Genomic DNA, 22,654 nt, shown 5'->3' on the forward strand with positions numbered 1-22,654 from the left:
GGCGGCGGTCCGCATGGGCATGTCGGCGCTACGCTGGGGCCGCGGCGCGGCTGGGCTGGGGTGGGCCCTGCGCTCCCGGAGCCGCCCCGGTCCCCCGGCCGAGGAAGGTAACGCGGGGGGCGCCCGGCGGCTTGAGGCCGACGCCGCGGCAGCCGCCCCTCCCGCCCCGCGGCCGTGACCTTCGGCTTTGAGCGCCCCCGGGCTCCAGCTAACCGCGACCTTTGCCCTTTGCCCCTAGAGGTTCTGAGGAACCCACCGACTCGGCCCCGCGTTTCACTGCTTGTGTCTCGCTTTCTTGACAGGGGTCGACAGGGCACTTTGACCTTTGACGCTTGGTTTCTTTTGGAGTCCCCTGACCCCCTGTTTGGGATTTAGGGCTCTTGGCCTTTGAACCTACCTTTAGTTCGAGGACTCTCCGTCCACGACCTACGCCCCAATTTCATCAGAGTGTCAGGCCCCCTCCACCTGTGACCTCTTGGTTTCTTTGCAATTTGAGACCCCCAGAACTGCCAGCTTCCTCTGAATTCAGGGCCCCTTTGCTCTCTGGTCCTGCGACTTACGTCCATATGAGGACCTTCCCCAGATACCTGGCCCCCTTCAGTCTCTCCCTTTTCTTCCGCAGGGACCCTTGGGGGCATCTGGGGCCCCAGAAGGAGCTCGTCCGCCAGCCCCTGTGAGCAAGACCGCCGGAAGGACTGGGGCCACGCGGAGCTGCTGGAGGGTGAGCCCTGACCCCTAAGCTTGGGGCTTGAAGCCCCTTCCTCACACCTCTGGTGTCCACTCTGCTGGTTCCTCACAGTGACCTCCTCAGAAGGAGATGGGCTCCCCATCATACAGAGAAGAAACTGAGGTTCAGTCCATATACTGGGGTAATTCCCATCTGGAGCGCCCCCTTTTCCGGGAGACAGCTGAGCCCAAAGTTATACCTGGAGAGACTCCCCAGGCCGCTCGCAGCTGCACATGCAGAGGCAGGATTTGAACCTTGGGTAGGGGCAGCCACTGTGCATTCCTTTGCTTCCCCTCCTGCCCCACAGCCAGCCGGGAAGGGAAAAAGGGGTCCTTTAGAAAGAGAAGAGCTCATTACAGAAAATTCCGGTGTATGAAACTAAAGACGCAAGTTCAGTCAGCCACTAGCTTCAACAGCTACCCTCCTTCTTTTCCTGCCCACCTAATGATTTTTTTTTTTTTTTTCACTTTAATTAGGTTATTTTTTGGTGGCAACCCTGTACGGGGATCCAAACCGTTGACCTTGGTGTTATAATGCCATGCTCTAACCACCGAGCTAACTGGCTAGCCCCCCCCCCAATTATTTTAAAGTAAAGCCCAGATGTCGTATTATGTGACCAGAAGAAGATTCTGGAAACTTAAATCACATCATGTCGCTCTCCAGTGGTCTCTTCTCACTTGCAAAATAAACTCTAAACTCCCGCCCCAGGCCACAGACCTCTGTGGCCTTTGTCCACCTTCTCTGCCTCTGTTGGACAAGTTGCACCTGTCTCAGGGCCTTTGCACTTGCCTGTCCCCTGGCTCTATGCAGAATTGGTGCCTCTCAGGTCAGATGTCACCGCCTCAGGAGGAGGCCTGTACCCACATCCCGCTCCACCTCATGACCACCTCATTTTCTTCCCACCATGGGCCGAGATCACTCTTGTCTTTTTACTTAATTTCAACACGTCTCTATTGAGTCCCTGCCTGTGCCAGCCCTCAGCCATGAACGCAGCCAACCACGGTCCCTCTTCTCATGGTGGATGTTCTGGTGAGGGAGACGCGAGAAGCTGAGCACACATCCAGTTGGTCCTAGTTATTCCAGGATTCCACACGTGCGGATTTGCCTACTTGCTAAAATTTATTTATAACCCCCAATCAGTCCTCACAGGGCTTTCCCAGTTGCGAGCAGACACGTGCAGAGTGGCAAAGAATTTGAATCGCAGCAAGTGCACACCCTCAGCAGAGGCTGAAGGAGGCAGCCTCAGCCTCCTGTTTAAGCTCATGCTGCACAGTACAAGGGTCCTTTTCGTGGCATGTTTGGTGCCATGTTTTTGCATTTTTTTTGCTCTTTGTTGGTGATTTTGCTGTGTACAGTGGCCCCGTGGTTCATGCTGTGGTGTGCCTTATGAACAAAGTATGCCTGCAGATTGCCTTCCTCCAGGTGTGACTTATGGGGCTGCCGGCTGTGACCTCCGTGCTAGCAAGTCAGCAATATACATTAAATAAAGTGTCTTTAAGCAGAAACTCATGAGGCTGAGTTACGTGTTCATCAGTTGACAGAGCTGTGACCACAGGCTGCAGGAACCTGACCCTGTGTTTCCCCTAGGGGCAGTGGCTTGGCAATCGCCAACTCTGTTAGCAGCAGCTTTATACGATGGAACTAGCATGAGCCACGGGAACCCAGCACACACAAAGTGGCACCTGTCAGGCAAGGTCGAGATTGAGAATAGTCAGTTCAGGGTCAGGGCGGACGCATTCCGGGCAGAGGGCACAGCACATGCAAAGGCCCTGAGGTAAGACAATGAAGCTGTTCAGGGCTGGAGCAGGGGGAGGTGACGGGTCCCTGGATAGATTTTGAAGGCAGGGCCAGAGATTGTGCTGACAGGCGTGATGTGCAGAGGAGCGTAGGTGACCCTGGGTTCTCGGCCTGAGTCCCTGGAGGGACAGAGCTGCCAGTGACGGGGACACCAGAGCTTTTTGGGACGTGTGAAGTGTTCATGTGGAGGGGTCTGAGGGTGGAGGGGGGGGCACACATATCTGAAGTCGGGAGGCAGCTGGGGCGGGGGAGATGCAGGTTAGGGAGTCGACAGCCACCACATGGAATTGAGGCCTCCTGACCAGGGTCTGGAGAGGTCAGTGCCTGCACGGGAAGGGGGTCCCCCTGACATCCTCTCCCTTTGCCCCACACAGTGCTGGAGGCACGAGTGCGGCAGCTGCAGGCTGAGAGCGTGTCGGAGGTGACTGTGAAGAAGGTGGATGTGGCCCGACTCCCAGAGAACGCTGGTGGGGGTGGCGGCTTCCAGCCACCCAGAAAGGCCCTGATGGGACCCTGTGGCCGCTGGGCAGAAAAGCTGAATAGGGAGAAGCGGACCATGCAGAAGCGCAAGGAGCGGCTGGAGGTGAAACTGGAGATGCAAGCTGAGCAGCTGGCCCGCAAGCTGCAGCCCAAGCCCCTGCGGGTGGAGCCCCAGCTGCAGCGCGGGCCCCTGGCTGACTGCCTGCGGCGCTTCACGCGCGGGATCCCTGAGAGTCCCTGGGAGGAGCAAGTGGCCCAGGTGCTGCGGGAGACCCCGCAGAGGCTGAGCCGCGAGGAGGAGCAGGCCCTGGTGCGCAGGAAGGGGCGCAGGAGGGCAGAAGCGCAGCCTGCCGGGCCGCAACTCACCGGGCCACAGCAGAAGCTGCTGTCCTTTCTGGAGTGCTGCCTGCTTACTGGCCACCTGCCCCTTGCCCACCACGTGCTGGTTACCCACCACAGCAGACCGCGGAAGCAGCGGCTGCTCACACTCGCCATGTACAACACCGTCATGCTGGGCTGGGCCCGCCAGGTGAGTGGCAGGCGGGGGCCCAGGGATGGGACTGGCCCTCACGGAGACCTGAACACTTGTCTTGTAGCCCCGAAGTTCAAGATCTTTGTTTTTATTATTTTCATCATTTTTTTAGGCTTTTCTAATAGAAATTGCATGTGGCCCTGAAAGGAAGTTTTGAAAGTGACCAAAAGTAGAAGGGAAAGTGTCTGGTACTGTTCCAGTGCATTCCCTCTTGGTCTTTCTCGCGCAGGGCCTCTGGAGCTGCCTGGCAGGGGGTGCTTTTGGCACCCAGGGCTGTGCACAGACCCCCAAGGATAGTGGCAGAGGGGCTTTAGGTTTGGTCTGCTGGTCTTTCTGGCTTTCTCAGGTGGAAGGTCGGCTCGGTGTTTGGCGATCCCTCTTTGTCAACACAGGTGTCTGCAGCTGTCGGTTTCCTCTGAGTACTGTGCTAGTTGTGTCCTTGTCTTTTGCTTTGATTCATCTAGAGCATTTCTGAACCGCCCCTCTCCCACCCCCCCATTTCTTCTTTGACTCCTTGATTGTTTAGGTGAGTGTTTTTTTTGGGTTTTTTTTGTTTGTTTGTTTTGTTTTTATAAAAGATGTCTGGTAAGGGGATCTTAACCCTTGACTTGGTGTTGTCAGCACCACGCTCTCCCAAGTAAGCTAACCGGCCATCCCTATATGGGGATCCGAACCCTTGGCCTTGGTGTTATCAGCACCACACTCCCCCGAGTGAGCCATGGGCCAGCCCAGGTGAGTGATTTTTACAGACCCTATTAAGGGAAAAAAATCCCCAACATTCTCTCACCCCTTGACCCTTCAACCCTAATTTGAGAAACAGTAAAACCTTGTCTGATACTTAGGTAAACAAAGGAAATTGATCATTAACGTGAAAGAAAGAGTTAGCAAAATATTAAGACGGATCGGTGGTAGGGAGTGTGATGTACTTTACTGACGCATCAAACGACGAGTCCAGGAGCAAGCAGATCCAGTAACTCGCGGGATTTCACGTCTGCAGGGCCTTGGAGAGGCCGGTTGCTGTGCACATTCCTAATGAGGCTGGAGGTGCACCAAATTCCAGGGGTTACCGGGGATAAGAGTAGTGCTTCTTTCCCATCCAAGGTCTTGGATCCTCTAAACTCCCCCTGGCAAAGAGCCCCTGTATACAGCAGGACTTTTAGCCTGTGTATGAGTTTCTTGGGGCTGCTGTAACAAAGTATCACAAACTTGGTAGCTTAGGACAACAGAAATATGTTGTTAACAGTTCTGGAGGCCCAAAGTCTGAGATCCAGGTGTAGCAGGGCTGTGCTCCCACCAGGGCCTCCAGTGGAGGGTCCTTCGTGCCTCTCCCAGCTGCTGGTGGCTGCAGGCAGTCTTGGTGCCCCTTGGCTTGTGGACACATCACTTCTTTTTTTTTTTTTTTTTTTTTTTTTTAAAGATGACCGGTAAGAGGATCTTAACCCTTGACTTGGTGTTGTCAGCACCACGCTCAGTCAGTGAGCGAACCGGCCATCCCTATATGGGATCCGAACTCATGGCCTTAGTGTTATCAGCACCGCACTCTCCCGAGTGAGCCACAGGCCAGCCCAGACACATCACTTCAATTTCTGCTTCTGTCATCACATGGCTGTCTCTTTACGTTGTCTCATAGGGAACGAACCCTTGACCTTGGTGTTACAACACCGCATTCTAACCAAGCAAGCTAACTGGCCAGCCTCAGACCCTATTTCCAAGGCCACATTCCAAGGTTCTGGGTGGATGTGAATTTTGGGGGACGCTGGTCGGCCCTTGTCATTCAGGCACAGTTCTTCCAAGTCACTGCCTGCTCCTCCTGGGCAGCGCTGGCTCCTAAGTGATCGTTTCTGGGGCCTGATGTATGCAGGGTGGCGCTTGCCTGTCAACAGGACCTGAGTTTGGGTCCTGTTTCTGCCACTTGCTCACTGGGCAGCTCACACTCAGTCAGTTCTCCTGGAGCCTTGGTCTCCCCTTCTCTAAAAGAGAGAAATTCACTGAGTTCTTGGAAGGAGTGAGAGACCTGATGTAGGGCTTCTGAGGACGTGTTTAGGAGAGGGGTGTAGAAAATACATGAAATTTTATTTTATTATTTATTTATTTATTGTGGGTGGCTGGCCAGTACAGGGATCCGAACCCGTGACCTTGGTGTTTCAAGGCTGCGCTCTAACCAGTGGAGCTAACCAGCCAGCCCCTGTGAAATTTTAAATGTGTGTTTTCATCTTGATGATAATATTACGGGTGGGGTGTTCTTTGCCTGAAATATCTGGGACCAGAAGTGTTTCAGATTTTGGAATATTTGCAGATGCGTAACCGGTTGCGTATCCTTAATCCAGAAATCCAAAGTCCAAAATGCTCCCAGTGAGCATTTCCTTTGAGGATCATGTCAGCTCTCAAAAAGTTTGGGATCTTGGAGCATTTCAGATTTTGGTTTTTTGGTAGCTCAGCCTGCACTAAATGAGAATAAGGAAGGACAGATGTGCCTGTTCTTGACCAGAGCTACCTGGAGTGCACCACCTCTGCCGCCAGCCACGTGTGGCTGCAGGATGCTCGGAACACTTGGAACTTGGCTGGGGTGATGGAAGAATAGGATGTTCAATTTAAATTCAAATTAAAGGACTGTCTGGCCGGTGACTGTCACGTTGGGCAGCCGAGCTGAGGTCATCCAGAGGACTCCACTAAAACCCAGGTCTCAGAGCTGTTGTTCCCTCTTGAGACAGCACTTCTCAAATTAGGGCTACAAATTAGGGTGGGAGGATGTTGGGAAGTTTGTTTTTTTTTACCTTTGAAAAAGTCTGCAACAAGGGCTGGCCCGTGGCTCACTCAGGAGAGCGTGGTGCTGATAACACCAAGTTGAGGCTTAAGATCCCCTTACCGGTCATCTTTAAAAAAAAAAGGAAGAAGAAAGAGTCTGCAACAGACCCTAGGCAGCTTCCTAAGCAGACAAGGGGTCAAAGAGGAAATTGCAAGGGAAATTAGGAAATATGTGGTGAAAATGGAAACACCACCTGCTGCAAATTTGGGGATGCAGCCAAAGCAGCACTCAGAGGGAAACTTGTAGCCACAAGCATCCACACTAAGACGTGAAGGATTGCAAAGCAGTGACAGTCTCCAGCTTGGGAACCCAGGAGAAAGGCTGTCCACGGAACCCACAGCAAGGGACGAAAGGAAGCCATAAAGACCAAGACAGGGATAAATGAGAAAGAAGAGAGAAGCGAAAGTGAGAGTCAGTAAAACCAGAAGTCAGTCATTTGAAAAGATCGACAACATTGGCAAAAACCTTTAGCCAGGCTGACCTGGAAAGGGGTTGGTTGGTAGCAGCCCCCAAATTGTGCATGCGCATTTCCAGAAAGTAAAAAGATTAAAAAATATTGATGAGTCCCTGCCCCAAGGACATGAACCTCCTCACGGTCTTGCCGGGCAGCCATGTGGCCTCCTTGCCGAGCACAGGAACATTGGGTAGGCCCGTCTCTGTCCAGACAGTGGCCACTAGTGGTCCTGAGTTGACAGCTACAGAGAAGGGGTCTCGAGGGAACAGAGGGGAGGGGGAGGCCGGACCACCCCTCAGACCCTCCCGTCTCGGTCTCCCCAGGGCTCCTTCAAAGGGCTGGTTTACGTGTTCTTCATGGTGAAAGACGCTGGCTTAACCCCAGACCTGGTGTCCTACGCAGCCGCCCTCCAGTGCATGGGGCGGTTGGACCAGGACGTCCACACCATCAGAAGGTAGCCACAGCCCTGCCCAGGGGCACCACAAGTGACTTGGGTTCTGTGACAGTGCCATGGGCTGGCCTGCAGAGTAAGCAGGAGGTGGTCACGAGGCCCCTTCAGGGTGGGCCCTGCAGGGGCCAAGTTTGCAGCTGCCCAGTCCCTCGAGCGCCACTGTGTGCCACCCTCAGGTGCCTACAGCAGATGACCCAGGACGGGCTGCAGCTGCAGGGGCTGTTCACAGGCGTGGCCCTGTCCGAAGAGGAGCGGGCTGCACTCCTGAAGGCTGTGGTCAAGGCTAAGCCCACCTTCAGCCTGCCACCACGGCCCCCGCCCCCTGTCAACACCTCAACACTGCTCAGGGAGGTCTACGCCAAGGTGAGCCCATGGCCTGACACCCGTGGGAGGACTCAGGGAGGTGTTGCGCAGGGGGTGAGACCTGGGTGGTCAGGCCAGTCCTCTCTCACCAGGCCCCCCCTCATGGGGCCTCACCTGGCCCGTCGCTGGGCTCCGCCCTTCCTGCTCTGAGAAGGTCAGACAAGCTAGAGCTGGGAGACACTGGCCTGAGGGGCAGGGACAATAGCCCTCAGGGCTCCCAAGGTGTGATTCAACTGCCACAGAATCTACCCTTCTAAAGCATAATTCAGTGGTTTTTAGTACATTCGTGGAGTTGTGCAATCATCTCTCTCTAGTTCCAGAACTTTATCATCTTCCCAAACTGACACTCTGTCCCCATTAAACACCCAGTTCCCATCCCCTCCCCAGCCCCTGGCACCCCCATTCTACTTTCTGTCTGTGGATCTGAAGACTTCTCGGGACCTCCTATGGGTGGAATCACACAGTGTTTGTTCTTCTATGTCTGGCGTCTGTCACTGAGCACGGTATCCTCAAGGTTCACCCACAGGGTAGCGTGTGTCAGAGCCTCGTTGCTGTTCGTGGCTGAGTGATGTTCCCGTGCATGGCTGGGCCGTGCTGCGTGTGTCTGCTCATCTGTGGACAGACATCTGGGTTTCCACGCCTTGGTTGCCGTGGACGTGTGCTTTCAATTCTCCATGTGCTGGGTTTTAGTTTCTATTTTTTTGTTTCTGGATGGGCTACACATTTACATGGTTCCTAGTGTGAAAAGGAAAACAGCAAACTTCTGGGGACACAGTGAAGTTTCTCCCTGGGCACTGCCAGCCCCTGGTTGCCTCCCTCAGCCAGAGAGGTTGAGGCCAGGCTGGGCAGACCCTCTTTTCTTTGTGCCCAGTGGTGCCCTCTGTCCCTTTCCCTGCTTTTTCCCCAGCCTCAGCAATGGAGGTAATTACTTCCAGGAGACTTGCAGAAGCGGATGTAATTGTGCTGGGGGCGGAGGGGTGTCCTTGGAGGGCAGGGGCCATGCTGGGTGTTGGCCAGGTGTGTCCTGGCCTCACCACCTGCCTGTGCCACAGGACGGCACCGTGTCCTACCCGAAGCTGCACCTGCCCCTGAAGACTCTGCAGGGCCTCTTCCAGCAGCAGCTGCGTATGGAACTCGGCACCACCGTCTACGTTGAGTCTGTGGAGAAGGCCTCGCCCATGACCAAGGAGGTCATGAAGGCGGTGAGGGACAGACCCTGGGCTCAGCCAGGCTGGGGCTCCCGAGGGTGGGTTCTTTCCTCCGTCTCCTCAGTCACACTGGGGCCTACCCACCTGCTAAAGAGAAGGCTAGGGTGAGAAGTTGCCTGGAACGTGCTGGGCAGTGACTTGATGGCCACACGTGGGCCTCATGCAGGCTTCTCTCCTCCTCCTGGGGCTCGTGAGTGGGGGTCCTGCTGGCCGTCGCCGCAGTGACGGTGTGGTATTGCCTCCCCCTGCAGCGGAAGACCCTGAAGAACCTGCGTGTGCAGTGGGAGGCCGCACTGCACCAGGTGCTGCAGGAGACCAAGGCCAGCCTGGCCCGTGAGGCCCACGAAGGCCACCCCACGCTCTACCCCTACCTGTGCCTGCTCAGTGAGCAGGAGTTCGTGCAGATGCTGATGCAGGCCCTGCAGGCACTGCCAGCCCAGGGCGAGTCCCTGCTGTCCCTGGCCCACCAGCTGGGGATGCGGGCCTTCAACCGGCATGTGGTACACAGCAAGCAGCTCAACAAGCAGGTGCAGGCGCTGGAGCAGCACTACATGCAGTACCTGCACCTGCTGGCCTCCGACACCCAGGTGAGGCCGGGAGGGGGACCAGCAGGGAGGTGGGGCACCTAGCAAGAAACAGCCCCGGGTGCCCTCCCTCCCCAGGGCAGCTGACTTGCCTTAGCTCTGTCTGAGCCTAGCCACAGTTTCACCGCCTGTGAAATGCAGATAATTGCACCCACCTGCACCTCTGACCAGCCCTCCCCTGCAGGTGTCTGAGCCCTGCTTGCCGCGGCAGTACTGGGAGGCGCTGGGGGTGCCTGAGGCCTCGCCTGTGCAGCCCTGGCCCCTGCCTGTGCTGGTGCAGCTGGGCAAACAGCTGGCTGAGATGCTGGTGCAAGCCGTACAGATGCCCCGCAGTCTGGCCGCACCCCATGGTGCCTGCCGACTCATCCCAGTGCTCTACCACGTGTACTCCTTCCGCAGCTACCGCCAGGTGGGTGGCACTGGGGTTTCTGGGTGGTGTGGTCAAGGAGAGGGGGGTCCCTCCCCAGTCCTGGCAATGCTCTGTGCCTCTGTGGCGGCTGCCTGACCTTCAACCGGTCGGTCGTACCCTGCCGCCATGCCCACCTCCTGGGATGAAGTGTCTTGTGGGTGGAAGGTGCTCAGAGCAGGCAGTGTGGTTGTTGGGGTTATTTTTAAAGTTAGCTCTGGCAGTGGAAGCTAGTTTTCTACTCGCTGTGGAGGGGACCCTCTCAGCTGAGTGTGAGGAGGGGCGGCCAAAGCCTCCGGCTGGAGTCCCCTGACCACCCACCTGTCCCGCCCTAGATTGGCATCCTGAAGCCACACCCGGCCTTCACACACCTGCTGGCGGCCGCGGCGGAGCCCACGCTGACCTTCGAAGCGGTGGACGTGCCCATGCTGTGCCCTCCGCTGCCCTGGACCTCACCGCATGCTGGTGCCTTCCTGCTGAGCCCCACCAAGCTGATGCGCGCGGCAGACGGCACCATGCAGCACCAGCAGCTGCTGGAGCGCTGCCCACCCGCCGCGCTGCACGGTGCCCTGGACGCCCTCACACAGCTGGGTAACTGCGCCTGGCGCGTCAACGGGCACCTGCTGGACCTGGTGCTGGAGCTCTTCAGGGCCAAGGGCTGCTCCCGCCTGGGCGTTCCGCCACCACCCTCCGAGGCACCCCGGCCACCTGAGCGCCGCCTGCCACCTGGCACCCCACCTGCCCACAAGGCCGAGGTGCGGCGGGAACTGGCCCGCTGCCTGAAGGTGGCCCGTGAGATGCACAGCCTGCGGGCGGAGGCCCTATACCGCCTCTCACTGGCCCACCACCTGCGGCACTGTGTCTTCTGGCTCCCCCACAACATGGACTTCCGTGGCCGCACCTACCCCTGCCCACCCCACTTCAACCACCTGGGCGGTGACCTGGCCCGTGCCCTGCTCCAGTTTGCCGAGGGCCGTCCACTGGGCCCTCACGGCCTCGACTGGCTCAAGATCCACCTGGTCAACCTCACAGGGCTCAAGAAGCGCGAGTCCCTGCAGGCCCGCCTGGCCTTTGCCAACGAGGTGATGGACGACATTCTGGACTCCGCAGACCAGCCCATGACGGTAGGCGTGGCGGGGCTGGGGGACGACGGGGACCCCTCTTCTCCAGCTCTGTCTCTGTCTCTCCCAGCCTGTTGTTCATTCTGGTCCTGGCCACCTTCTCAGCTCCCTCCTCAGACACCCTCCCTGTATCCCCACGGCCTGCCCCTGAGTCCCACCCCACAGGCTCCGGGACCACAGGGTCTGGGCCTCATCTGGAGCCCGCCTGCACGCTGTAGGGACGGAAGTGGTGGATGAACGCGGACGAGCCCTGGCAAGCGCTGGCCTGCTGCATGGAGATTGCAGGGGCTGTGCGCACCCCTGACCCTGCTGCCTATGTCTCCCACTTGCCTGTGCACCAGGTGAGCCAGTGGCACTGTGTGCAGGCCTCGCCTGGGGTGCTGTGCCAAGCAGGCCTGAGTTTGGGGTGTTGGGTTCCTGATGTTTGCTGTCTGGGCTTTCACTTTAAGACGTAGGTGTCTTTCGGGGTTGGCCCCAGTGGGTCCAGCTGGCTTTGCTCCATGGCCTAGGGCAGGCATGTCCCCCGCCCCTCTCCAGGGAGGGCACAGGGCCAAGGTATGGCTGGCCCTTGTACCTGGGCTGTGGGGTGTGCAGCTGTATAGATAGGTTGGCCTGGGGGCCATTGAGGGCCCTATACATCCCTGCCTCTCTGAGCCTCAGTTTCCCCTTTATGGTGGGGGAAACAGCATCAGTCTCAGAATTGGGGTCCGGTGAGCTCGTGACGTCAGCAGGGCACTGGGGAAGCTGGAGCTGTGGTGGCTGTCTCACCCTCCTCCCGCCCACCCCAGGACGGCTCCTGTAATGGGCTACAGCACTACGCCGCCCTGGGCCGCGACAGCGTGGGTGCTGCCTCCGTCAACCTCATGCCCTCAGACCTGCCGCAGGACGTGTACAGTGGGGTGGCTGCACAGGTGGGCACTGTAGCCCACTCTGACCCGTGGTCTTGGGCGGTGGGTGACACTGGGCAGTTGGGGGCTCACTGGGCAGACTCCAGCCACTGGGCTGTCCGGGAGCTCAGCCGTCCCTGGCTGTCCCGCTTGGTGCTGACCGCCTGCCCTGGCACAGGTGGAGATATTCCGCAGGCAGGATGCCGAGCAGGGCCAGCGGGTGGCCCAGGTGCTTGAAGGCTTCGTCAGCCGCAAGGTGGTCAAGCAGACAGTGATGACCGTGGTGTACGGGGTCACCCGCTACGGCGGGCGCCTGCAGATCGAAAAGCGCCTTAGGGAGCTCAGCGACTTCCCACAGGTGCGTCAGATCCCGTGGCATTGGGACACACTTTGATTTCAGTGCTGCTTGAAAACCAGATGGTTTTATCCTGAATCCAGCCTTTGGGCTCCCCCTGCATAACTGGCCACCCTCTGGTGCTAGGCCTCGTTTCCCCACCATCACCACCCGAGTGTCGGGCCCACCCCAGGCCTCGGCTTCTCCATCTGGAACGTTGGGGTGGGGTGAGTGGGGGCAGCTGTGGGGGGAGTGGTGCCCCGCCCACCACAACCCCTCCCCTAGGAGTACGTGTGGGAGGCCTCCCACTACCTCGTGCGCCAGGTATTCAACAGCCTCCAGGAGATGTTTTCGAGCACCCGGGCCATCCAGGTGCGTCCCTGTCCTCCCACCCTGCCTCCCCGTCTGCCCCCAAGTCAGGGCTATGGCCCCTGAGGGGACAGACTGAGGCTCCAACTGAGCTGGCCTGTCCTGCAGAACTGGCTGACGGAGAGCGCCCGCCTCATCTCCCATGTGGGCTCAGCAGTGGAGTGGGTCACGCCCCTGGGCATCCCGGTCATCCAGCCCTACCACCAGGACTCCAAGTTTGTGGTACGGGGACCTCCCCGCCCCGGTCCCTGTCCCCTCTGGGCTGGGCCTCGTCCAGGACTCGCTAGCCCCCTCTGCCCCACCTGCAGGTCAAAGGTGGAATCCAGAGCCTCACCTGCAGCAGCGGCAAGGACAGCAGCCAGTGAGCGGGACCCCAGCTGGGGGGAAACCCGAGGGGGTGCACCCAGCCCCCACTCAGCACCCCATCCCTGCCGTCCCCAGGAAGCCCAACACGCTGAAACAGAAGAACGGCTTCCCCCCCAACTTCATCCACTCGCTGGACTCCTCCCACATGATGCTCACGGCTCTGCACTGCTACAGGTGCGTGCGCCCCTCCACCAGCCCCACGCTCACGTTTTAACTGCCTGCTGCGTGCCAGTCCCATTCTGGTCACAGGGGACACAGAGGCACATGGTAAGGCCCACTCCAGCAGTGGACACTGGGCCCATGAGGGACAAGGTCAGAGGCCACAGGTGAGGACTCTGGCTGTGGGGTCTGTTGGGCTGGCTCTGAGGAAAGCCCTGTGGCAGTGAGGTTCTAGGCAGGGGCTACTGGCCCTGCCAGGGAGGGGTGGGGTCACTCTGAACATGTAAGTGGTCCTTCAGGGTTCCTGCATGACAAGGTCTTTGTGGCCTCGTGGGTGGAGTGGTTCAGACTCTGCTCCTTTCAGGCGAGTGACACCAGGTGCGGCAGTGAGGAGTGGTCCGTCCTGGGGCAGGTGGACTTTGTCCTGGCAGGATCCACAGGCGTGGGGGTGCCGGTGGGGGCATCTGGGTTTCTGTCCTGGGTTCCTCAAAGAATGGCTGATGGGGCCGGCCCGTGGCTCACTTGGGAGAGTGCGGTGCTGATAACACCAAGTCAAGGGTTGAGATCCCCTTACCGGTCATCTTTTTAAAAAAAAAAAAAAGAACGGCTGATGGGGTAGGGGCCAGAGCCGGAGATGCATGGACAGCCCTGCACAAAGCATCTGCAGACCGGGCTGTGACCCTCTCCAGAGGGAACAAGACATCCAGGAGCAGTTCGGGGCATGGTGGGGGCGGGTGATGTGTTCTCCCAAGATCCTTTCTGCTGCTGGAGGACATGGGGAGCAGACGATTGCTAGGGAGTGTGGGGTGTAGCCTCCTAGGTGACACTGCAAGGGATGGGGGGTGGGGGGGACACAGAGGAGGGGCTTTCCTGGACCATGAGCCCCATGGAGGAGCCAGCAGGGGCATGGTCACATTGACAGGAGGTGGGTTCTAGGTCGTGGGGTGAGTGGCCCCACGAGGGACCTCCTCCTCACAGGAGCCCCTCTCCCTGCTTCAGGAAGGGCCTGACCTTTGTCTCGGTCCACGACTGTTTCTGGACCCACGCGGCAGACGTGCCTGTCATGAACCAGGTGCCTCCCCCCACCCCCATGCTCCAGCCTAGAGACCAGCTAGACACCCCTGGCCCAGTGGCGGCGGCGATTGAGGGACCTGGCCTCTGACCCTGGTGGCTGGACCCTGCCTGACCTTGGGTGTCCCCTCACCCCAGCCAGAGCAGGTGCAGCTGCTCTCAAGGAGCAGCTACTGAGGCGCCCCCATCCCCAGGTGTGTCGCGAGCAGTTTGTCCGCCTGCACAGTGAGCCCATCCTGCACCACCTGTCCAGGTTCCTGGTGAAGCGGTTCTGCGCTGACACCAAGTAAGGTGCCCCCCCGACCTTAGCGCGGCGGGATGCCCCCGCCACGCCCCCACCCGGGCCTCACTCTCCACCCTTCCTTCAGCTCCCAGCCCCGGAAGCTGTCGCAGCAAGTCCTGGCCATCAAACTGCTGGAGACGCTGCTGTCCGTGCCCGAGAAAGGTAGGCGCGGGCGCACCTTAGGGCAGGGGCTTCCTGGCTGTTGGGGGCGGCGGGGGGCGGCGGGGGCTCCTGGCTGCTGGGGGCGGTGCGGGGCGGCGGGGGCTCCTGGCTGCTGGGGGCGGTGCGGGGCAGCGGGGCTCCTGGCTGCTGGGGGCGTCCTGGCGGCGGGGGCTCCTGGCTGCTGGGGGCGTCCTGGCGGCGGGGGCTCCTGGCTGCTGGGGGCGGTGCGGGGCGGCGGGCGGCGTCCTGGCTGCTGGGGGCGGCGGGGGCTCCTGGCTGCTGGGGGCGTCCTGGCGGCGGGGGCTCCTGGCTGCTGGGGGCGGGGCGGGGCGGCGGGCGGCGCCCTGGCTGCTGGGGGCGGCGGGGGCTCCTGGCTGCTGGGGGCGGGGCGGGCGGCGGGGGCTCCTGGCTGCTGGCGGCGGGGGCGTGGCCCTCCTTCCATCGCCCGCCCACGCTCCGCCCCTCCGCAGGGGCCTTCGACCTGGAGCAGGTGAAGAGCTCCACCTACTTCTTCAGCTGATGCCGGCCCGCCCGGCTGTCCCGGCACCGCCGCCTGTACCATAGTGTAAATAAAGCTCTGTCGCCACCCGTGGGAGCCGTGTCTTCTCGGGCGGGGCGCCAAGCAACGAGACGAGCGCAGGTGGGCGCCAATGCTGTCGTTTATTGCGCGGAATGGGGGTGTGGGGCTCGAGGGGCGTGGTGGGGGCGCTGCTGCCTCGGCTCGTCAGTACATTCATCACGACGGCGGGGACCCCAGCCTCACCCCCACGCCCGGGCGTGGCCCGCCCTGGGTGCCGGCGCGCGCGCTCCCCGCCACGCGTGGAGAGGGCCGGGCCGGTTATTGCGAGCGCGGTGCGGGGGTCGGGAAGCCGGCGGGCCGAGTATTGCACTTAAAGACCAGGGTCGTCCTCGGGGCAGGCGGGGCCCCACGGCCAGCTCCTCTCGGCCACGGACCCGTTCTACAGTGAGGGAAACTGAGGCACCGAGGTGAAGGGAGCTCCCTCGCGTGCGCGAGGCCGCCTCCAGGAGCAGGGGCGATGGGGATGGGCGCAGGGCGATGAGGGGGGACGGCCGGGGGCTCGGAGGGGGCTGCCCCGCCGGCCCGGCCCGCGCGTCCGGCTACTCTACCTACGTCTCGTCTATGGCTTCTGGGGCGGGCGGCCGGGGCAGCGCGCGGTGCATGGCTTTGGTCTGGAGGAGGCCCGCGGGCGGGCGGGCGGCGCGGCGAGGGTCACAAGTTGGACGAGAGGCGCGAGCGCGCGGAGTCCGGCGGGTCGAGGCTGCCGGTGGCGCCGGGCGAGGCTGAGTCCCTGCGGTCCGGGCTGGGCGCGGCGGGCCGGGCGGCGGGCGCGGGCCCCAGGCGCGGCGTGGAGCTGCTGGCCGGGCGTGCCGAGGCCGCGGGGCCGGGGCCGGGTGCTCCGTGAGGCAGCGAGGGCTGCGAGGCGGACAGCGGGCGCGACGCGCGACTCAGGCGGCGCGCGGGCAGCGCGGGCCCGGCACGGGGGGCAGCGGGCGAGCCGGGCGCGCCACCGTGGGGCGAGGTCCGCGGCGCCCGGGGGCTGGCGGGCGCGCCCGGGGGGCTTGCAGCGGGCGCGGGCCCCGGGACCGGGCGGCGCAACAGGCGCGGTGAGCCCAGCGCCAGCGGCCCCACGAGCGGACGTGCCACCTGCGGGCAGAAGCTCATGGCCACGGCCTGCTGCAGCGTGGCGATGGCCGAGGTGACCTGCGGAGGCGGCGGCGGTGGGAAGAGGCCCGCGCGCTGGCCCAGCTCGGCCTGCTGCACCATCTCGCGGTCGTACTTGACGATCTCCTGGATGATGGCGTTCTCCTGGTTGTTGAACACGCCGGAGCTGAGGTCGTGCTGCACCTTGTGCAGGAGGATCGAGTTCTTCTTGCCTGCGGGGAGCGGGGGAGTGGGCATCGGCGGCAGGTGGGGGTGCGCACCTACACCGCACCTGCTCTGCACCTGCACTGCACCACACCTGCTCTGCACCTGCACTCCACCGCACCTGCTCTGCACCTGCCCTGCACCGCACCTGCTCTGCACCGCACCTGCTCTGCACCTGGCTGCACCTGCACCGCACCTGCACACCTGCTCTGCACCTGCTCTGCACCTGCTCTGCACCAGCGTGCACAGCGCCCCTGCTGAGTGCACAGACGTCCTGCCGCAGGAAGCAGGTATTGAGTGCTTACTGCATACAGGCTAAGCGCCTGCTGTATACTACAACCATAAGGAGCACCTGCTGTGTGCACAAAACAGGTACTGAGAACCTACTCTGTACAGCCAGCACACATGGAGCAACTTCTGCATACATCAAGCATTTACTGAGCACCTGCTGTGTACGTGGAGCCGGTATAACTGTACAGCAAGTATTTATGGACACCTCCTGTATACATTAGTCACGTATTCAGTGCTTGCAGCGTGCAATAAGCACGCTCAGAATGCCTGCCTGTGCACAGCCGGAGTGCCAAGTGCCTACCATACGGCAAGCCTGTGTTGAGTGCCTACAGTATAGAACAACTGTATCTAAGCAGCTGCCATTCACCTACTGTACAGAGTAAATTGCTGAATGTCTGTCACATACAACGTGCTGAGTGCTTTCTGTGTTCCATGAAGCTCTCTAACACCTCCCCGCCCCACCCAGTCCAGCTTTTCCAGCCATTTTCTTCCTACCCACAAACAGTACAAGGGCCACTGTCTCCTTGACCCCTAGTCACATCACCAGCAAGTCTGGAGGCATCCACCTCTCCCTGTTCCCGAAGCCACACCCCCAGTCTTCCCCTGACACCCCCCCCCAATCATCCATGGCTCCCCAATGCTTCTGGTTTTCAGTCTAAACTCTCCCTGCAGCCCACTGGGCCTGTGTGTCTGGCCCCTGCCTGCCTCCCTCACCTCTCTCCTCCCAGGCATCTCTGGCCCTTTGTACTCCAGGTCTCCTCCTCACCTCAGGGCTTTTGCACCTGCCCTGTCAACTCCAGGAAGACCCCTTCTTCCCTATCTGGCAGTGCTTACTCATTCTGGTCCCCCTCTACATCCCCTCCTCAGGGAAGCCCCCTCCACCCGCATGTCTCTTGCACTGTGCGCAGCCTGGCTGTGCATGATCTGACCAGCAGACCATAAGCTCCTGAGTCGGCCTCATGGTCCGCATCTGCACCCCAGCACACTGTAGGTGCTCCACACACACTTGGCAGAAACCACACATGACTGAATCACCCGCCCTTCCTCTTCCTTGGGAAGCCTGGCCATGTGTGGCCAGAGCGGGTCCACTGGCCACATCCCTTCCATCTCACCCCGGCTCCCTCCTGCCAGGGCTAGGTCGCTCACCAATGCGGTCCAGGCGGTCGATGGCCACGGTCTCAAAGGCACGCCGCATCATGGGGTACTCCTCCAGTACCTCATTGAAGTTGTCTACGCTCAGCGAGTACAGGCGGCAGTAGGTGTCAGCCCGCACGCTTGCCGTGCGCCGGCCCCGTGTGAGCAGGCATATCTCTGCATGTGGCCAAGGGAGGCTCCCTCAGTGGCTGGATGACGCCTGACTGCCCCATGTCCACCCCAGTGTCCCAAGCACAGTCCAGCCCCCACACCTTTGCCAGTGCTCCCCTTCCTCCCAGAGGCTCTTCCTGACACCCACACCAGCCACATTTGTACCCCATGCGAGCCTGAGGCTGTCACTGCCCTCACCCCCAGGTTCACAGGAGGGGTCCGGCTCTGTCACCCAGCCCCTGCCCCCCACAGATGCTCACCCCCGAAGTAGGAGCCATCAGACAGCTTCATCTCCTTGTTGCCCTTGGTGAGCACGCTGACCACACCATGCTGGATAAAGTACATCTTCTTGCCGATGGTGCCCTCACGGATGATGTAGTCACCTGGCTGGAAGACCTCGAACTTGAGCTTGGTCAGCATGGCTGTGACAAAGTTGGGGTCAGCATTGGCAAACAATGGCATTGAGGCCACCAACTTCCGGCAGTTGAAGTTGACAATCTCCTGTAGGGCAGGACGCAGGGGTGGTGGCATCAGTGTACACTCTGGTTTCTGTCTCCCCCTGTTTCTGGGATGGTTTCATCTCTCAGACCCTCAGTGTTCTCATCTGTGAGATGGGTTTAACACTGCAGCCTGACAGCCAGCATCTTACTTAATTTAATAAGCAAACACTGGAGATTTTGTCACCAAAGACAGAAGTAAGAAAAGATGCTCCCTGATTCCCGACTAGTTAATGCTATACTGGCAATACTGGCCAATGCAATTAGATAAGAAAAAACAGACATATGAATTGGAAAGAAAAAACTAAAATTTATCTCTTTGCAGAAAGTATGACTACCTGGAAAACCCAAAAGAATCAATGGAAAACTACAACATAAGGGAACTTAGTTAAAATAGCAGGTGACAAAAGACCAACATAAAAACCAAGGACCTTAAAATGAATTGATGGTGGGAAGCTTCTGGGGGTGGAAACATTCCATATTTGATCTGGCAGTGGCTAGTGTTCACTTTATAGAACATCTATGGAGCTGTGCCCTTATGACGTGGGCACTTTTCTGTAAGATGAGTTTCAGTAAAAAGAAAGCCTTTGCATATACAAACAGAAACCACTTAGAAGAAGATAAAATGGAGGCAAATACACCATTCACCCCAGCATAAAGAGCTAAGTAAAATGGCTCAGCATGAACTTAACAAGAACTGTCCAAACCTAAATGAAGAAAACTCAGAAACACTCCCGAAAGGCACAGAAGGCAGCTTGAACACACCGTGTTCTTAGAACACATCACCATTGTAAAGATGTCTGTCTGCACTATTCATCTGCATGCTTAACATGATCCCAGTGAAAATACCATCAAGTTTGCTTTTTTAATAACTGAAGAAAAGATGAGCAAAAAGCAGTAGGAAACCCACGTAAAAGGAGAGGAGCAGGGAAGTGGAACTAGCCCTCCCCCATACTAAACCACTGCAGAAAGTATCAGGTGAAAGCTCTCAAGTCATGGGGCAGAGAGGGACGTTCAGACATACAGCAGATGAACCCTTCCTCACACCATACACCAGGACAGATTCCAAAGGCGCAGGGACCTAAATGTCAAAAACAGAACAAGTACTAGAAGACATGAGTGAATTCCTCTAGAACCTGGGTGTGTACAGCAAGCATGTGTCATGCAGCTCTCAGGAGCCGACACTGTATAGCAAGTATGGATTGAGTGCCTGTTGTATACAGAAAGTAGGTATTAAAAAGCTACTCTGTATGTCAATCAGGTGCTAAGTATCTACTGTATACAGAAAGCATATGGAGCATCTGCTGTGTACAGAAAGTAGGTATTGAACATCTAGTATATACCCCAAGCACTCATCGCCCACCTCTTGTACACAAGTAGGTATTGAGCACCTACGGTATACAGCAGGCACACAGAAAGTACTTGCCATGTACAGAACGTAGGTATTGAACACTGTACACTGAGTCTGTACAGGAAGCACACAGGTGCATCATCTGTATAGAACAAGCATTTATTCAGCACCTACTGTGTACATCAAGCATACAAGAAGCACCTGCTGTATGCAGCATAAAACACCTGCAAAGCAAAAATACCACAAAATTAAAAGATAAATGGCCATCTGGATGGAATTATTTGTATCACAAAGGGCCAATGTCCTCATATATAAAGAATTTCTAAAAACAGAAAAAGACAAAGCCCTGGAGAGAAACAAGCAAAAGTTATGGACAGACACAAAAGCAAAATGCAAATTAAACAGCCCCTGATCACATGAAAAGATGCTGAACCTCGCTCAAAATAAGGGAGAACCACATGACAGCTGCCATCTCTCACGTATGTATCTCTTTGGGAGCATTCCCAAGTGAGAAGGGAACAGGTGGCCCTCTTGCTACTGCTGAGCGCACAGAACAGACCCAGCCCTCGGAGGGAATCTGGACACAACCCGGCAGAGTCCAGACATGCATGCCACCCATCAGCGCCCCCGCTGGGAGTTCAGCATGTGGACAAAAGCCGTGAATACATGTGGTTTTGCAGATTCAACTTTGGAACTCTGTAAATGTCAACATAATTATCAAATACAGTTTGCCAGGGGCTGGGGATGGGGGAATGGGCATGGATGGCTACTGGCCTGGGCTTCCTTTTGGGGTGAGGAGAATGTCCTGGAATTAGACATTGGTGGTGGTTGCACAGAGCTGTGAGTGTACTAGAAACCACTGGGTGTTATGCATGCTGTGGTCTGTGACTTGCATCTCTGTGAATGAATGAGTGGAATGATAACTAACCATTGAATACAATTAACATTTTCTATGGAGTTAACCGTGGCGCCTGCTTCCTGGGAGGCAACGTGTGTGAAGAGGCCCCCGAGAAGCCCCAGCGCCCCCGAGGCCCCTTAGGTCCGGAGCGTCAGGCCCCAGCCTCCCCAGGCCCATGTCGTCACTCCCTCCTCAGGGCCTCTGCCCCCACCCCCGGGACACCCCGCGGGACTCCTGTGCTCCTGGCTCAGACGCCTTCCCCGGAGCTCCTTACTGATCACCATCCATCGTCCCTCGGCCCCCACTTCCTGGCAGTGGGGACCACCGTGCACCCTGCACAGGGCAAGGCACACAGTTGGTGCTCAATAACGGCTTGGTGACTGTTGTGGGTTCAGCTGCATCCCCCCAAAAAATATGTTGAAATCCTGACCCTCCGGCACCTAGGAACAGGACCTTATTTGGAAACAGGATCTTTGCAGAAGTAACCCAGTTGAGGTGTCATACTGGAGTAGGGTGGGCACTGGTGTCTGTATAACAACAGAGACATAGAGACACACGGAGGGACAGAGGCAGAGAGTGGAGGGACGCAGCCATGAGCCAAGGGATGCCTGGAGCCCCAGAAGTTGGAAGAGAAAGGAAGGACCCTGCCCTGGAGGGTCGGAGGGAGCGTGGTCCTGCCACAGCACTGGCCTCCAGAACTGAGAGGATACGTTGCTGCTGTCTGGACCCTCGGCTCGGGGGCGTCTGTTACGACAGGCTTCAAGGGCAGAGCTAGGGTTCGAGCCAGCCAGTCAGCTGGGAACTGCGCCCAGCACCTGGGGCCCAGCAGGGCTGGATGGCCTGCCCTGGGCCGGGACAGGAGGGGCCCACTCCCACTCTGGCCTGTCCCACCTCTGCCTCCTTCCTCTGTCTAGCACAGACCCAGCAGCTCAGCTGATGGCATAAGTTAGAGCAGGCGGGTGGGGTCTGGGGTGTCCCGAGGGATGCAGAGAGAGGTGTCTGCCAGTCCAGCATGCGTCCTCCGTGCTCCGCCGGGCCGGCCACATCCCCCTGTCCCACCCTGCGCCCACCTCACCTCCCGCAGGGGCCCGTTGAGCTCGCCCAGGATGCTGTCCTCGTCGAACATCTTGCCCTGGTAGCGGTGCTCGTAGTAGTCGTGGATCTTCTGGCGGAAGTCGGCGGGCAGCTTGTGGAAGGACATGTACTGCTCCACCTGCTTGTACTGTGACCGGGCAGGGCGGGGGCGGGCTCAGTGCCACCATCTCCGCGAGCCCCAGCCCACCCCAGGGGACAAGCCGGGGACCCTCCCACCCCACGCTCAGCCCGCACGGGGCTGTCAGACTGATCTGCAAATATAAATGTTTATATTTAAATCCTAATTTAACTTAAATGATTAGTTAACTAAATTAATTCTTAATTACTGCTCTAAATAATATTCAATGAGTCCTCAGGGGTAGGTGGCCAGATAAAATTCAGGATGCCCAGTTAAAGTTGAATATCAGAAAAGCAACAAAAATAGTTGTTATGAGTATATCCCCACGCAACATTTGGGATATATTAAGGAAACATATTTGTTGTTTTCCTGAAATTTCACCTTTTGGGGGGTGGGTAGAGGGATCCTAACCCTGGACCTCGGTGCTTGGCGTTATAACACCGTGCTCTAATCAACCGAGCTAACTGACCAGCCCTGTCTGAAACTTAAATTTAACTAAGCATCCTGAATTTTATCTGGTCACCCTACCTCTGAGAAATGGGTGACCAGCTCGACTTTATAAGGGGAGGTCATCTTTGGGGAGGCTGGACTGAACCCCCCAAGTACTCCTGGCCCAGAGCCCCTGACCCCGTGGGTGGCCCTGGCTCCTCT

General features: G+C 58.4%; 2 protein-coding genes across 2 annotated transcripts in view; one reads left to right on the forward strand and one right to left on the reverse strand.

Annotated features, from left to right (window-relative positions):
• POLRMT (RNA polymerase mitochondrial) lies at nt 1-17,093 on the forward strand. Its single transcript, XM_063109055.1, has 21 exons — nt 1-107; nt 623-721; nt 2,899-3,533; nt 7,120-7,250; nt 7,424-7,610; nt 8,663-8,812; nt 9,070-9,405; nt 9,587-9,811; nt 10,144-10,932; nt 11,148-11,270; nt 11,718-11,840; nt 11,995-12,174; nt 12,436-12,522; nt 12,628-12,741; nt 12,828-12,880; nt 12,961-13,059; nt 14,044-14,116; nt 14,310-14,401; nt 14,484-14,560; nt 15,031-15,200; nt 16,263-17,093. The coding sequence occupies exons 1-20, from the start codon at nt 14-16 to the stop codon at nt 15,078-15,080; spliced, it is 3,717 nt and encodes a 1,238-aa protein (XP_062965125.1). The 5' UTR covers nt 1-13; the 3' UTR covers nt 15,081-15,200; nt 16,263-17,093.
• HCN2 (hyperpolarization activated cyclic nucleotide gated potassium and sodium channel 2) overlaps nt 15,209-22,654 on the reverse strand; it is a 22,231-nt gene continuing 14,785 nt past the window's right edge. The window contains exons 5-8 of the mRNA XM_063109056.1: nt 21,866-22,012; nt 18,305-18,545; nt 17,886-18,050; nt 15,209-16,456 (exon numbers count right to left, since the gene is read on the reverse strand). Of these exons, the coding sequence (XP_062965126.1) occupies nt 15,792-16,456; nt 17,886-18,050; nt 18,305-18,545; nt 21,866-22,012 (1,218 nt within the window). The 3' untranslated portion in view covers nt 15,209-15,791. The remainder of the gene's footprint in view (nt 16,457-17,885; nt 18,051-18,304; nt 18,546-21,865; nt 22,013-22,654) is intronic.

Source organism: Cynocephalus volans, chromosome 10, assembly GCF_027409185.1.
Source record: "Cynocephalus volans isolate mCynVol1 chromosome 10, mCynVol1.pri, whole genome shotgun sequence".
Lineage (NCBI taxonomy): Eukaryota > Metazoa > Chordata > Mammalia > Dermoptera > Cynocephalidae > Cynocephalus > Cynocephalus volans.

What these genes read in the sequence shown, in the direction of transcription:
- POLRMT (XM_063109055.1), top strand. Translation starts at nt 14, where the DNA reads ATGGGCATGTCGGCGCTACGCTGGGGCCGCGGCGCGGCTGGGCTGGGG. An exon ending in ACAGTGGGGTGGCTGCACAG is followed by an intron (nt 11,841 to 11,994) that starts GTGGGCACTGTA and finishes GCCCTGGCACAG; the next exon opens with GTGGAGATATTCCGCAGGCA. An exon ending in GCTGTCCGTGCCCGAGAAAG is followed by an intron (nt 14,561 to 15,030) that starts GTAGGCGCGGGC and finishes GCCCCTCCGCAG; the next exon opens with GGGCCTTCGACCTGGAGCAG.